A 15,396-nucleotide genomic window follows, 5' to 3' on the forward strand; every position below is an offset into this window, starting at 1 on the left:
CTCTGTGGGCTGCTCCTCCCAGGACAGTGCGGCCGCTTTCCCGCGTGCAGGGCAGGTGGCAGTGTAGTGGCCGAGAACTCAGTCTCTGGCATTCCAGCACCTTGGGTTCAAATTACCAGCTGAGTGCAACAAAGATAACTACCATTGACTGAGCACTTACTATGTGCCAGGCACGGTGCTAAATGCTTATGTGTATTAGCTCGTAAATCCTCACACTAATCCCAAAAGGGAGGCGCTGTTCTCAGACCCAACTGGGCCCGAGTTGCACTTAGCCATCCCCAGACCCAGTTTGAGCCCAACATCTGTCTTCCTAACCGCTGCACTCAGCCTGCCCCAGGGCCTCCGTCACGGTTTGTTCCAGCTGCTCCCTCAGAGCCCCTGCTGCGGACAGCACAGTGACAGTCTGCCAGGACTTACTGTCTTGTGAGGTGTCCACGACGGTCACCTGGACACCCTGACTTCGGAAGAACAGGAACCCTGGGTACAAGTGACCTCGCCCCTCCCCACTCCACCCTTCTCTCAGCACATAATCACAAGGTGGACACAGATGTGAGTTACCCCGAAAAACAAAAGGCAGTGGTGACACAGGAAGAAGTTCCAGCAATGACTATCACACTGGTAGCGAAAATCACTCCCTTACAAAACTGACCTTGGGCAGGCTTCTTAGGGAGCAAGGCCACTGTGCAGTTTCCTGAGAGTGGTGCTCTCTGCCCTGAGTCATTCACATCCTCCCCCACCCACCCGTCCGCACCAAGGATATTCCTGGGCCTGCCAGGACTCACTGACAGTCTGAAGATCTGAACTCAAGGATCCACTCGAATTGGCCTCCAGCCAACTCAGCAACTAGCTTAGACTCAAATCACAGGGTTTGCTTAAGCTCCCTTAAAACATACCTTTGGAATCTTCTTGCATAATGTAAGTCAGTTTACAGGATAGGAGGCCCGGTGGGAAAAGATAAATACCATTGAAGTGGTTTCAAAGTCTACTTGTATAAAGTTAAAGGTGCATTTCACCCCTTCTGACAGAGACACTAGTTTCAAACATACATTATAGAATTGTACAACTCTAAATGTTTTAAATATAGTTACACTGTAGATACTAAAAGGTTCAGAATATAAAACTGGCCAAAAAAAAAAATCAAAAACATAAATAAGGCCCAGAACATGTGTACGTCTGTGATGCTGAGGCGGCACGTGCACACAAAGGGAAAGACTTGGGTGTCCTGTGAGTAGTGACAAGAAGAACTCACCAGGTTCCTCAAAAAAAGTAAAAATGGAACTGCCATTTGACCCAGCGATCCCACTTCTGAGAATATATCCTAAGAATCCTGAAACACCAATGAGAAAGAATATATGCACCCCTATGTTCATAGCAGCATTAATTACAACAGCTAAGATCTGGAAACAGCCCAAGTGCCCATCAGTAGATGAGTGGATTAAAAAAAAAACCTGTGGTACATTTACACCGTGGAATACTTTGTAGCAGTAAAAAAGAAGTAACTCTACCCTTTGCAACAGCATGGATGAAACTGGAGAGAATTATGCTAAATTAAATAAGCCAGAAAGAGAAAGACAAGTGTCACATGATCTCACTCATATGTGGAATCTAATGAACAAAATAAACTGACGAACAAAATAGGACCAGAAACATGGAAGCATGGAACAGACTGACAGATCTCAGAGGGAAGGGGGAGTGGGGGGACAACAAGAGGTTAACCAAAGAACTTACTAGCATATGCATATATGCATAACCCATGGACACAGACAACAGTGTGGGGAAGGGCGGGGGCAGGGTGGAGGGGAGAAATGGGTGGAGGGGATACACATCTGTAATACTCTCAACAATTAAAAACTCACCAGGGAGGGTGCCCAGGCTCAGCCCTCTGCAGAAGAGCCCCGGTTGCTCTATCGCCCTTGTTCATGAGCTCCTTTATATCACTACTTACGAACTAACAGCAACTTAAGCTCCAACCTGTCACAGGTCAGGCCTCCTAAGCTTGAGGGAAGAAATGGTGCAAAATTTCAGATGCACTTATGCCACTTTCACAAAGCAAGTGGGGCTGGGACAATCTAGTCCTTGTCCTGATGGGCAGACGCTACGATAGGGACTGGAGTCCACCAGGGGACCCTGGGAATCTCTCTCCCCTCTGGCCCTCAACTTCCTCACCAGCAAGGTGCTCGTGGCTCTCATCGAGGTACCTCGGAAGGTCGTTATGAGAATATATAGGATTCAAACTGGAAAACAAAACAAAAATCTCTAAACCAGGCACAGCATTTGGCACAGCATTTATGAATACAAATCAAGTGGGGAACATAAAGCCATGCATGGGAGTAAGAAACTGAATTCGCGAGGAGAGAGGGCACAGTTTCAGTCGCATTTTATTTCTCACACACACACAAAATGGATCTGAAGTAAGTGTGCCATTAAGATCTGCACAGGTATGTGTTAAAATAGTCTCTTGAATCTTATCTTAATGATGAAATATCATCAATAAATGGAAGAAAAACGTTGTGCTACATAGACACTGCTTTCCAGACTGCCCCCTCCCCCCCACCCCCCCCAAGAAACTCCTATCTCACCAGAGAGAACGTGGAGAACTCCAAAAACAAAAACCCCAAGCTGACCCCCTGGCATTCTTGCTGGCAGCTCTGGTAAGCAACCACCTTCAGTTTCCCAGGACCCCCAGGACCTCCGGACACCCTATCAGCAACCACTTCCACAAAGAAACGTGCCAGGCACCCTGATCCCAAACGCAGCCCTGAGTGACTCGCCTGCTGCTGGGCTCCCGCCGAGACGCCTGCCCCCAAGGACCCCACCATGCCCACAGGGGGCAGCACGAGACAATGAGGTGCCTTTCTGTCCCAGTTCAGGAGACCAAGCTCGTTCTTCAATAAGAAAACCAGGTTCATTCCTAATCACCGCCTTAATTCATTGCTGAGACACTGCCTCATCTTAAGGATAAACATTTAGAAAAGACAGGCAAACACTTGCTTTTGGGGGCCCAGGACATGACTCATTACCCACAGCTGCCTCTGCAACACGACCTTGCTCAGCCAGGATCATGGAAGACTGGAGTTAGAAGACCTCAGAAAACAAGAACGCAGAGAGGGATGCATCCCGAACACCCAGGGTCCACAGCCAGGACAAAAGCCCATGCAAGACAAAAACACATGTTTTTAAGGGGGACTTGGACCTGAAAGAGAGGAGCCATGTGCTAAAATGGAAGTGAAGGTTCAGAAGAAAGGCCCTGTCAATGCTGCATGCGTGTGGAAGGTCGAGCGGTCTCTGCCCCAGGATCTGGGCTGCGTGTAAGCTCAGGGAGGCAGGAAGGCTAATTTAAACAGAAACAAAACAGACTAGCACCAAGCCAGGTGCTAAAGCAAGCCGTCATGCTCATTTGGCAATGAGAACAACCGTGGCACAGAACAACTGAACACATTGGGGCACCAAGTTCTCTCTCCTGTACCCCTTTCTCGAAGTCAACCTCATCCCTATCATTAAGAAGGGAAACAAAGTAAACTACAGTTGTTGTTTTTTTAAAAATAAGGTCCCCCAGTAAAATACAAACTACATTTAACTGGTCACATTATATAAAAAGTGTGCATTTAATCTTCACAATAGTCAAAGCTCTAATTGGGTTGGGTTTTCCAGAGTTTTAAGCAGGACTTTGTGATTTCAGTGAAGAAGACTTGGCAATTGAAATCACTATAAGAAATAAGTGATCTTTAAAACATACACAATACACATTTGCCTCAGGAGTAATATATATACAATACAGCAGCTACGTGGGTGGTCAGTCAGGCAAAGGGGCACAAACGAGAAGCCCTCTGCTCCCTGTCTAACGGGCAAGCCCCAGAGAGGATTCAGCAGCAGCCAGTCCACAGCACAAGCATGAACACCATCGTCCCTGAAAAGACAGTGAGCAGACTGCCCCCTAGGAGCCATGAGCCTAAACATGGGGGAAGGGGCTCGGTTACAGTACATGCTACTGTATACACTTGAAATATTAGCAGTGTGGTGTTTTCTACCAGACTATTATAAATAATGTTGCGTGCTCTCTCAAGAAAACTTCTCAGTCTGTGATGAAATAAGGTGAAGCCATATCTTAAAGCAGGCTCAGGTTCCCCAGGATTTCACGTGGACAGAATGCTGATCTGAGAATAAGCCTTTGTCCCTCCAGCCCACAGCAGGCAGACCCCTGGAGCTCCAGGCAGGATTACAGGGCAGCTCGGGTGAAAGCTCTCCTGGCAAAGACATCCAAGCTCTACACCTCCTCCCTGCTGGGGAAAAGGGGTCGTACAGGTATGGGGGACGCCGACGGGGTCGGAACACATGAACAGCCACTCCCTGATCGAGCCCAGTTCAACTGATGAGACCAGAAGTACCTGGGCAACACTGTCTTCCAGGTTTTTAAAACTTCTGTTTAAAAAACCCAAATAGTTTCATCCCTATGACTTCTTTCCAACTCAAAAGCTATAGTTTACTCACAACCCAAATCATAAGCAAATAGACTGTATATACAGAATTTTTTTTAAAAAACCCACAGATAAAAAACACTCTACCAAAAAATTTAAAAAAAAAAATAAAAGACAGTGAGTTGAAGCCTTGTCATCGTTTCAGTCACAGCAGCTGGGCTGGCCTTGGTGCCCCGCCCCCTCGCTCAGTCCTGCTCTCTCAGCCCCGCGTGGCCCCTACTAGTCCTCCGTGCTATCTGTCAGCATCCCCTTGTCGATCAGGTGAGACTTGAGTGTGCTGAAGATGTGGAGCTGCTGTTCTGGCCGCAAGTTCATGAACTGCTGAATCAGCTTGCTTGGGTTCGGGCCCCTGGAAGAGAATGTGATGAAATGCACTGATGGGGCCCAGCAACTTCTAGGGCTGATTATCCAAGTGGCTGCTTCAACCTCTGGATTCTCTACTAAAGGGGCAGAGGGGCTCGGGAATCCATAAGTAAATAGTAGCAATGGAAAACTGCATTTATATTTAGAATGCTTTTCACTAAAACTGAGATATAGCTACAATTCTAGACTTTCACCCTATTAAAAAACCCACCAACTTGGTGCAGAGGGAAAGGCATGTACCTGATAAAACTGGCGATGTACACGTTGACAAAGGTGGCCATCAGATACTGGCAGTCAAAGCGATCCATGATGCCTCCGTGGCCAGGAATAGTATTGGCAAAGTCCTGTGAGAGGCAGGAGAAGAACTGGTGAGTCTCGCTCAGCCAAGATCAAACCCTGGCCTGTGGTCCCACCTCAATGTCCAGCTACTGCCCTGAGTAGCTGAGAGAAACTAAGTGAGAAGTAAGCATTGACTCAAATGCTGAGGCTATAATAGGACACAATCTTAAGTTACAAAAATGTCGTTTTTAAGAAAGAGGGAAGATATTAACAAATAAATGGAAAATCCAACTATTGAATTTTCCCGGAAACAATGTCTTTTTATGTAAGCTACCTAAATTCTGTGCATGGGTGAGAGCACACATTAATAGCCTAGTATTTTGAAGAGGTTGTAGTTGACGGGGTGGGGCAGGGGGAGGAAGGCAGAAGACAGGTGAAGAAGGGCTTGGCTGGTTGACAATGAGAGGAACAGAGGGTTTTCCTACTTTGATTTTAAAGGCTCGTTTGAATCCACTTGCGAAGAACCCTCCAAAGGGGCCAATGAGCGAGGCAAAGGTGGAGAGGGCAATGCTGTGAATCTGGAAAGGGTACATCCGGACGATTTTCTGAGAAGAATAAATGAAGTAAAAGTCAAGATACCTACAGGCCAGGCTTACTACATGTTAACATAAGTAACTCTTTATGCAATTAACTATATTCCCCCCCCTCCAAAAAACATAATTAGTAAGAAGACTGATTTTTTAAAAATCTCTAATGTCTGCTTAATAGAAGACATTAAGATATTCTGCATTTAATTTTTTGATATATTGTTTTGGTTGAAGTATATGAATAAAATCCAGCCTTACACAGATATGTAGTTGAAAAGAGGAAGAGTATTTTGGCACTATCTTTTCAGATAATTATGGGTATTCTTTGACACTACACCAGAATTTGATAAGTGGTAGTTCCTTACAAATTTGGTGCAATGTGAAATCTGAAATCCTATCAATAAACTTTTATACTCTTAAATTAAAATCCAATGGTCTATCTGGCACTCTGAATGGATCTTTTACCCATGCCTGACTGTGTGAATCCATTCACTGAGTTATGTCAACCTTCCAAATGCAGGCACATTTAGCTATACAATGTCAAAACATTACATATTAAAGCTACCACAGATCTTATCAGAAAACCCTTTAAGTATTAGGATGCTGTCAAGCTCATAGAAGGCACACACTTTCTAAAATTCTACACTCACATGAAAGCCACATTTTATCAGTGTTAACAATTACTGTTAACTGTTTTCCTCGAAGTGACAGGCTCATTTCATTCATTTTCAAGAAAAATATCTGTCAACTATCCAGTGTAAAACACTATAGTTTGTCAGTTCTTTTCAAGTAAAAATTGTTTCTATAAAAAAGCAGCTAGGGTCCTAGCTATTTTGGCTCAGTGGGTAGAGCGTCGGCCTGGGGACTGAAAGGTCCCAGGTTCGATTCTGGTCAAGGGCACATGCCTGGGTTGTGGGCTTGATCCCCAATAGGGGTCATGCAGGAAGCAGCCAGTCAATGATTCTCTCTCATCATTTATGTTTCTATCTCTCTCTCCCTCTCCCTTCCTCTCTGAAATAAATAAAAATATATATATTTTTAAATATATTTTATTGATTTTTTACAGAGAGGAAGAGAGAGGGATAGAGTTAGAAACATCGATGAGAGAGAAACATCGATCAGCTGCCTCCTGCACACCTCCTACTAGGGATGTGCCCGCAACCAAGGTACATGCCCTTGACCGGAATCGAACCTGGGACCCTTGAGTCCGCAGGCCGATGCTCTATCCACTGAGCCAAACCGGTTTCGGCTATATATATATATTTTTTAAAAAGCAGTTAGGCCCAGCCAGTGTTGCTCAGTGGTTGAGCATCCACCTATAACCAGGTCATGATTTGATTCCTGGTCAGGACATATGACCGGGTTGCAGGCTCGATCCCCAGTGGGGGGCATGCAGGAGGCAGCCCATCAATGATTCTCTCTCATCATTGATGTTTCTATCTCTCTTTCCCTTCCTCTCTGAAATCAATAAAAATATATTTTAAAAATAAAAACAAAAATAAATTAAAAATTAAAAAAAACAACAACAGCCAGTTCATAAATTAAGGAAGTGCCTACACACTTTTCCTTTAGGTAATCAAGTACTCCAGTATTCAGCAGAAGTGTTTTATGCTGTTTTGGTATAAAGAATATTAGAAAGGTGTGTACTCAAGGGTCAAAATTTAATAAGATTAATAATTTTACTATTTCACCAAAGACATCCTTAAAAGGAACTGGCTTATTTTTATTGAGGGTGTAGCATGAAGACTCCAATGATTTAGTCCAGTTTGATGCCACCACCTTCACCCATGCTAAGTCGCCCGCAGGTTTACCCACTACTGCTTTTGTCAACAAAGTGGACAAGGCAAATAATGTCACTGTATTATTATAAAAACTAGAGGCCCAGTGCACGGGATTTGTGCACTGGTGGGGGGTGTGGCCTGTGGGAATCAGCCTGCTATGAGAGTGCCGCTCATCCCAGTCAGCCGAGTGGCTGTGGACCCGCCCTCTGAGCGGCTGCTCCCTGGTCCGGCATCTTCCGTGGAGCCAGAGCACTTGTCTCTCCAGGGGACCCGGTCGGGGCCGGGCCCTGGGACAATAGCACTGCGAGGCGGCAGAGTAGGCCTCAGTCCCACAGTGGCCACGAACCCACCTCCCAGCCTCCGGGGTCACCCGGCAGCGGTGGCACTGTGCAGCCTGCAGGTGTCTGGAAGAGGCGGCAGGGAGCGAGGAGGAGGAACCTGGGGCAAGGAGGCGACAATAGCAGCCTGGGTTCCTGCCCGTCGGCCCGGGGTTTGCAGAGGGAGCAGCTGCTCATCCTGGTCAGCCAAGCGGGACTCCCACTGTGGTAGCACACGGACCACCAGGAGGCAGCTCTTGTGTTGAGTGTCTTCCCCCTGGTGGTCAGTGCGCGTCATAGTGACTGGTCAACCGGTCAATCTGGTCGTTCTGCCATTCAGTCACTGGGCTTTTATTATATAGGATAATTGTGACCTCAGAGACCCCCTGAAAGGATCTTAGGGTCCTCCAGGAATCCCCAAAGCACACTTTGAGAATCACTGGTCCTAATGATTTGAAGTAGGAAGAAAAGTCTCCTCCTGTCCTCACTGTAAACAGACTTAACAATTCTCCTTCATCCTGAGGCCACAACTTTGGGGAAGGGAAGGTGGCTTTTCTGAGTGGTGGAGAGGGGGCTCTCTTCTGCAGTCACTATCCCACTGAGGTTAGTTCCCTCCACGGAAGTGGCACATACCCAGCCAATGACCGACTGGATCACTTCAGGAATGTTGTACTCATGTAAGCGAAACAGGTCCGAGGGCTCACAGTCCACAGTGAAGCTGTTGGTGTCATTGTTGTACTCCACGGGGCAGACAAAGCATCTGTACCCAGACATCACATAGGACAGCTGAGGATGAAGAACAGAGAGACAGGCAAAGGAGACAAGTTCGGCCACCCTGCCTGGGCAGCAGATACCTGGTTTTCCCATGTCCCTTACAGTGCCTAGCACCTTCTAACTGCAAGCCACGCGCTGAATCAGAGGTTTAGGTTTCACCACATTTTACCTGAACTGAGGGAGGGAGGCCACACCCTGTTGAGGTTGTACACATACATACTTGCTCAAACATTCCTGTGCTGACTGAATCCAGTAAAGACGTGAGAAACGTGGAATGTGGTGAAGGAACTATAAGACGTTTCTACCCACTTGGAGAGCTACAGTCCATTTTCTCAAATTTCTCTTAACTTGGTGCTCACTGGAGGCAGGAGGTGAGGGAACTGTATAGGGAGAGGCAGGCAGCCAGGAGGAAGAAAACTGAAGAGCATTAAGGTAAGGAAGCTAACACTGAAGGACAGATGGACAACACACAAAGGGGAGAATGGTCTGGGTCAGAGCAGGGAATGGTGTTCTTAAAACGGCTGGGAGATCATCCACTATGAGCAGGGCACACAAAAGAGAAAATCTGAGCTGGAGTGGCATATTTCACCCCACCCCTTACTCGCCAGTGCCAATCACCCAGACCTTGACATAGCAAATGCCTGGACAAGAGCGCCACCTGCTGAGTGTTGCATGCATCGGCAAGAGAGAAGTACAGGTGCATATGGCCCCTGCTCCTAGACTACCAAGACCCTGCTTGAAAACTGGCAGATGAAGACCAGCTGGTGCTCCCTGTTCCAGTTACAGAGTGTGCCATGCTGGTGCCCCTCTTCAGAGCAAGGTCCCCATCCAGGACAGAGTCCTTGGCCTTGGGAGACATGCCCTCTAGCCCTGGACAAGCTTCAAAGATGGGTATGAGGCTTCTGTCACTCCCCCACCTAATAGAGAGCCACCACCTACCAGAAGGCCAAACAGCACAGTTGCAAAGAAGCCCCCAATGAAGCCTTCCCAGGTCTTCTTCGGCGACAGCTGTGGACAGAGAACAAGTTCTTAGCAGAGGGAATTTTGATATCTTTGGCTTTGGGACAATGAATATTTGTTAAAACTCTCTGTTAATCACCTCACCTTCTAAAATACCTCCATGCTTGGTTTCCTTGTTCCCTGCCTGATTCCCCTGTTTCCTTTCTTGAAGTAGTCATTCAAATCATTTAATTATATTATAGAACAGTATACTAATTAAATAACAATACTCAAATTCATATCAAAGCCCCCAAAATATGCTTATACAGTCTATAAAAATATTTTATTTTTTGCTGGAATAAACAAATATTTATGTGCAAAAACATGAACTTGGACCCTAATTTCACATCACATATAAAAATTAACTCAATCTGTGGGAAGGCGGGGGGGGGAGAGGGAGATAAGAAGTCAACCAAAGGACTTATATGCATGTATATAAGTATAACCAATGGACACAGACAATAGAGGGGTGAGGGCCTGTGCTGGGGGCGGGCAGGAGGAGACTGGGAGAAGTCAATGAGGGAAAAAGGAGACATATAATACTTAAAGAATAAAGAATTTAACAATAAAGAATTTAACAATAATAAAGAATTTAAAAATAATAATAAAAGTAATTAAGAAAAAATTAACTCAAATAGATCATTATTCATAAAACAGTATAACTTTTTAAATTTACATTTGACTCTATTCTTCCTTAGGCACCAAGTATGTATTCATTTTTTTCTTTCTATAATCTTCTCCTGAGTTTGAGCAACTCTCATTTTCTCTTTTCTGTTTCTGTCCATTTCTCTTAGTTTTTGAATTTTTGATATTTGAATTTTCTTTTTTTAATATATATTTTAATATATATTTTATTTATTTTTTTTTTTTACAGAGAGGAAGGGAGAGGAATAGAGAGTTAGAAACATCGATGAGAGACAAACACTGATCAGCTGCCTCCTGCACACCTACAACTGGGGATGTGCCCGCAACCAAGGTACATGCCCTTGACCGAATCAAACCTGGGACCCTTCAGTCCGCAAGCCGACGCTCTATCCACTGAGCCAAACCGGTCAGGGCATGAATTTTCTTTATTAGCTTTTTATTTTCTTGTGGGTAACTGTCGATGTTTACCTTTGTTTTTTCTTTAAAACTAATGTAATACCACCTTTCTCCAGGATGACATGAAGACATACACACCAGCTAGATCTCCTCTGTTTCCCAAGCTGATCTACTGTATTGAGATCACCCTTCCCCCCTTATGGTGATAGTTCATGTTAGGGTGATCCATTTACCTTGATGAGTGGGGTCCGACCAAAGAAGAATCCAAACATGTAGGCCATGATGTCATTACAGATCACGCAAGAAATGGGGACAATGAACCTAGGAAATAAACCAAAGGATAAACACTACCGAGATAATAATACCTCAAAAGTCCACAAAATAATACCATTCATAAATTCCAGTACTGAACGAAATAACTCAGAGTACTAAAGAGATTTTTAAATTATTATTATTGATTTGAGAGAGAGAGAGAGAGAGAGAGAGAGAGAGAGGTGTGAGAAACATCGATCGGCTGCCTCCCACATGCACCCAACAGGATGGAACCCACCACCTGAGTATGTGCCCTGACTGGGAATCAAACCCACCACCTTTTGGTGTACAGGAGATACTCCAACCAACTGAGCCACCCGGCCAGGACAGAAATAACTTTTAAAAAAGTAAAATACCAAACAAGCCCTTCCTACTGCCTGGCACATAGCAGGCATTCAAATGTTTACTGAATGACTACTAAATAAATAAAAGTGGCATTCTATAAAATGTCACTTATTCTTTTGTCATTATAAAGTAATTATCTACACAATAAAACAAATTTAAACTGTAAAGGAAAGAAAAAAAATAAAAGTTTTCCTTGTTTCTCCCATCCTATCTCCATTCCCCAAAATAGGCACTTGCAATCATTTCTGGTTTTTCTTCTTGTAGTAGTTGCCTCCATAATTCTAATAAGTAATATACACTGAGTGTCCAGATTATTATGATCTCCGAATGCATAATAATCTGGCCACTCAGTGTATATCCTATATAATAAAAGGCTAATATGCAAATTGTCCCCTCAACCAGAAGTTCGACCAGCAGGCAGGCCGGCCAACCGCCCATGTCCCCTCCCCCAGCCAGGCTGGCCGGACCCCACCCATGCACAAATTCATGCACCAGGCCTCTAATGTGTGTGTGTGTGTGTGTGTGTGTGTGTGTGTGTGTATGTGTGTATATACACACACACACACACACACACACTGAGTGGCCAGATTATTATGCGTTCAGAGATCATAATAATCTGGCCACTCAGTGCATTTACTGTGTACTTTTAGGAGCTCTATCTAGTAAGCCCTCCCTTTCCCTAGTACTATCCTGAGGGTAAAATCACATCCACACACACCTAGGTTTCTTCCCTGCCTCCCCCTGCTGGTCTGGTCATCCCCATCATGAAACTGGTGGTGGGGGAGGGAGGGGCACAATTTCCACACTTGTGCCATCACCCTCCTCTCCTCACTCTCCACTCTCTAACAGTCACTTTTTTAAAATTTCCTCTATTACAGACTTATGCATACATTTCCTGGCCCATCAACTATAAGCAACATTTCTGGACTTCCTGTTTGTTAAGGAGGGAATTAGAGCATCTGTATTCTCCCAACCCCCACAACATTTACTTCGTGGAGGCTTCTAGCACATACTCTCTGCTCTGCAGCTATAATTAAGTCTTATAGGTTGAGTCTGAAAACCAATAACTAGGGATTTTAATAACTGTATTACTCACTGTAGAAACAAATAGTATATCTGGCCCTAAAGATAGGACTTAGCATGTGCCACTGTTAAGAAACACCTAACAGAAACTGAAAGAAAGGGAAGGAGCTGTATGCCCTAACCATAATACCTACAACATTTATATAAGCTAGTCTTTGTTCCAAGCACTTTTTTTTTTTTTAAATATATTTTATTGATTTTTCACAGAGAGGAAGGGAGAGGGATAGAGAGCTAGAAACATCGATGAGAGAGAGACATCGACCAGCTGCCTCCTGCACACCCCCCACCGGGGGATGTGCCCGCAACCAATGTACATGCCCTTGACCGGAATCGAACCTGGGACCTTCCAGTCCGCAGACCGACGCTCTATCCACTGAGCCAAACCGGTCTCGGCGTTCCAAGCACTTTATGTGTATTTACTAATTTATTCCTCAGGAGGTAGGGGATACTATACCTCATTCTGAGATCTGGAAACAAAAGCACAGCCTGAGGTCTTACCCACAATACTTTAGTAACTCTCTTATATACCCTAGGCTAAGTTACACCACACCTCTTCACTAAGACCATCCAGCTTCTTCAACCAGCCTGCTAATTTCTATCAATGCAGATATATTTCCTGTTGAAACTGTGGAAGGCTGTTGGACAGGCACGAGTAGAGCAAGGACAATGGGCCAGGTACAGACGGTCATCAGGGCAGAAAGCCCTGGGTGCCCAGCAACAGGCAAAACTGGGAAAACAAGGTCTCGCCCCCAGGGTAACCTTTCCTCCCCTAACCTTTCCTCCCCTAGCGTATCACTGGTCACGTGGTCACTTCAGACCTCCTAACCTTTCTTATGGCTGGTAACGCGGTTCGGATCTTTCCTGCCCTGGCCTGTTACTAGTCATGTGGTAGCCCTTAAGCATTAAGACTCCAGACAATGAAGTTTTGACCCAAACCAAATACATCTAGGCTTCAGTTGTGTTTCAACTCCAGGCACAGAAAAGCAGCAAAACCAAACAAATGATGCCACAATGACCTCAGGACCAGCTGCAATGACTAATGACCCCCTGGCCTGGCTCTGATCAATCAGTAGAGACCCTTACCCTGAAGGACACACCTGGAAAGCTGATGAATGAATATTCTACTGAGATTTCCCCTCAAATCCCCACCTTAAAAGCCTTTAGGACAGAGGACCCAGCATGCTCTCCCTCCTCTTTCTCCCCAGGCTTGTTACCCTTTCCCTTCTTTCTCCTAAGCTCCAAAGGCCCTTCTTTTGCCTCTGTAACTTGTTTCCGGTGCCCATTTCTTCTACCACTCACTTCTACTCCAGTGACTTTCTAAATAAACTTTCTCTTGTAGTTTAGGTCTTGGCTCTGAATTCTTTCTTAGCCAGAACTCAAGGATCAAGGTCACTGAGCCAAGATCCAGTCTGACTCCACCCGTCTAACACCTGGTGCCATTCTCACCACCACCAAAAAACTACTGCATTTCTGGAATAAAATCTACTAAGTGCCAGTACAGTCATGTGCAGTTTAACTATGGAGATACCATTCTCAGAAATACAGTGTTAGAGGATTGCATCCTTATACCAACATCATAGAGTGCACCTACACAAACCTAGATGGTGTAGCCTGCCATACACCTAGCCCAGTGGTCCGCAAACTCATTAGTCAAATGAGCCAAATATCAACAACACAACGATTGAAATTTCTTATGAGAGCCAAATTTTTAAAACTTAAACTTCTTCTAACGCCACTTCTTCAAAATAGACTCGCCCAGGCCGTGGTATTTTGTGGAAGAGCCACACTCAAGGGGCCAAAGAGCCGAATGTGGCTTGCGAGCCGCAGTTTGCCGACCACGAACCTAGGCTATAGCCTATTGCTCTATAGGAGAGGAAAAATAATTTTCCCTCTATCCTTCTGGGCTTTTGGCTGACACATCCGTGTAATAATAGGAGAAAAACAAAAATTTACAACTATGTATACCAGGAAAACTGAGTACCTGGCCAAAATGGCTGAAACTACTACATTAAATAGCATCTTCAGCTGAAGACAAAAGAATATACTAGGGATGGGGGGAGTCAGTTATAGGCTATCAGGGAGAGCAAAATAAACAAGAGTAAGGTTGTTATGCAGATTTAAGTCCATTTGTTCTCTCCTGCCTCAATTAGTTTGTAGAAACAATGTTATCCCCCTCTTCCTGGTACAGCAGGGACCTTTACAAATGGAGATTTTCCCCTACAAATGCTAATGTATTTTACAAAAGGTAACTTCTACTTCGTTTTCAGAACTTATCCCAAGTCTGATATTTCTTAAAATTAACCAGCCTAAAATAATCCTATGCCAAGTAGAGATATTTGGGGTTGACACACACTGTTCCCCTATACCTCCTAATCTGTACAGTATGCTACTGTGCTGAATACTGTAGGAAATTATAACACAACCAGAGGCCCGGTGCACAAAATTCATGCAGGGGGGTGGGGGGGTCCCTCAGCCCAGCCTGCACCCTCTCCAAACTGGGACCCCTCGAGGGATGTCCAACTGCCCATTTAGGCCTGATCCTATCCTAAACGGGCAGTCGGACATCCCTCTCACAATCCAGGACTGCTGGCTCCCAACTACTCGCCTGCCTGCCTTCCTGATTGCCCCTAACCGCTTCTGCCTGTCAGCCTGATCACCCCCTAACCACTCCCCTGCCAGCCTGACTGATGCCTAACTGCTCCCCTGCCAGCTTGACTGCCCATAACTGCCCTCCCCTGCCAGCCTGGTCACCCCTAACTGCCCTCCCCTGAAGGCCTGCCCTCCCCACAACTGCTCTCCCCTGCAGGCCTGGGTCCCCCCCAAATGCCCTTCCCTCTAGGCCCAGTTGCCCCCAACTGCCCTCCTCTGCCAGCCTGGTCATCCCTAACTGCCCTTCCCTGCAGGCCTGGTCCCCCCCAACTGCCCTCCCTTGCAGGCCTGGTCCCCTGCCAACTGCTCTCCCCTGCTGGCCTGATCGCCCACAATGGCCCTCGCTTGCAGGCCTGGTCCCTCCCAACTGCCCTCCCATGCTGGCCTGATC

General features: G+C 45.6%; 1 protein-coding gene across 2 annotated transcripts in view; it reads right to left on the reverse strand.

The window, feature by feature from the left end:
• Window positions 1-1,772: 1,772 nt before the first annotated feature.
• Window positions 1,773-15,396, reverse strand: part of CDS2 (CDP-diacylglycerol synthase 2) — a 49,463-nt gene continuing 35,839 nt past the window's right edge. The window contains exons 8-13 of one of the 2 annotated variants that reach the window (XM_079784029.1): window positions 10,850-10,937; window positions 9,516-9,584; window positions 8,436-8,588; window positions 5,603-5,722; window positions 5,079-5,182; window positions 1,773-4,824 (exon numbers count right to left, since the gene is read on the reverse strand). In XM_079784029.1, the coding sequence (XP_079640155.1) occupies window positions 4,695-4,824; window positions 5,079-5,182; window positions 5,603-5,722; window positions 8,436-8,588; window positions 9,516-9,584; window positions 10,850-10,937 (664 nt within the window). In that variant the 3' untranslated portion in view covers window positions 1,773-4,694. The remainder of the gene's footprint in view (window positions 4,825-5,078; window positions 5,183-5,602; window positions 5,723-8,435; window positions 8,589-9,515; window positions 9,585-10,849; window positions 10,938-15,396) is intronic. The other variant, XM_079784030.1, reaches the window with a different exon arrangement.

Source organism: Cnephaeus nilssonii, assembly GCF_951640355.1.
Source record: "Cnephaeus nilssonii genome assembly, chromosome: 11".
In the NCBI taxonomy this organism is placed as follows: domain Eukaryota; kingdom Metazoa; phylum Chordata; class Mammalia; order Chiroptera; family Vespertilionidae; genus Cnephaeus; species Cnephaeus nilssonii.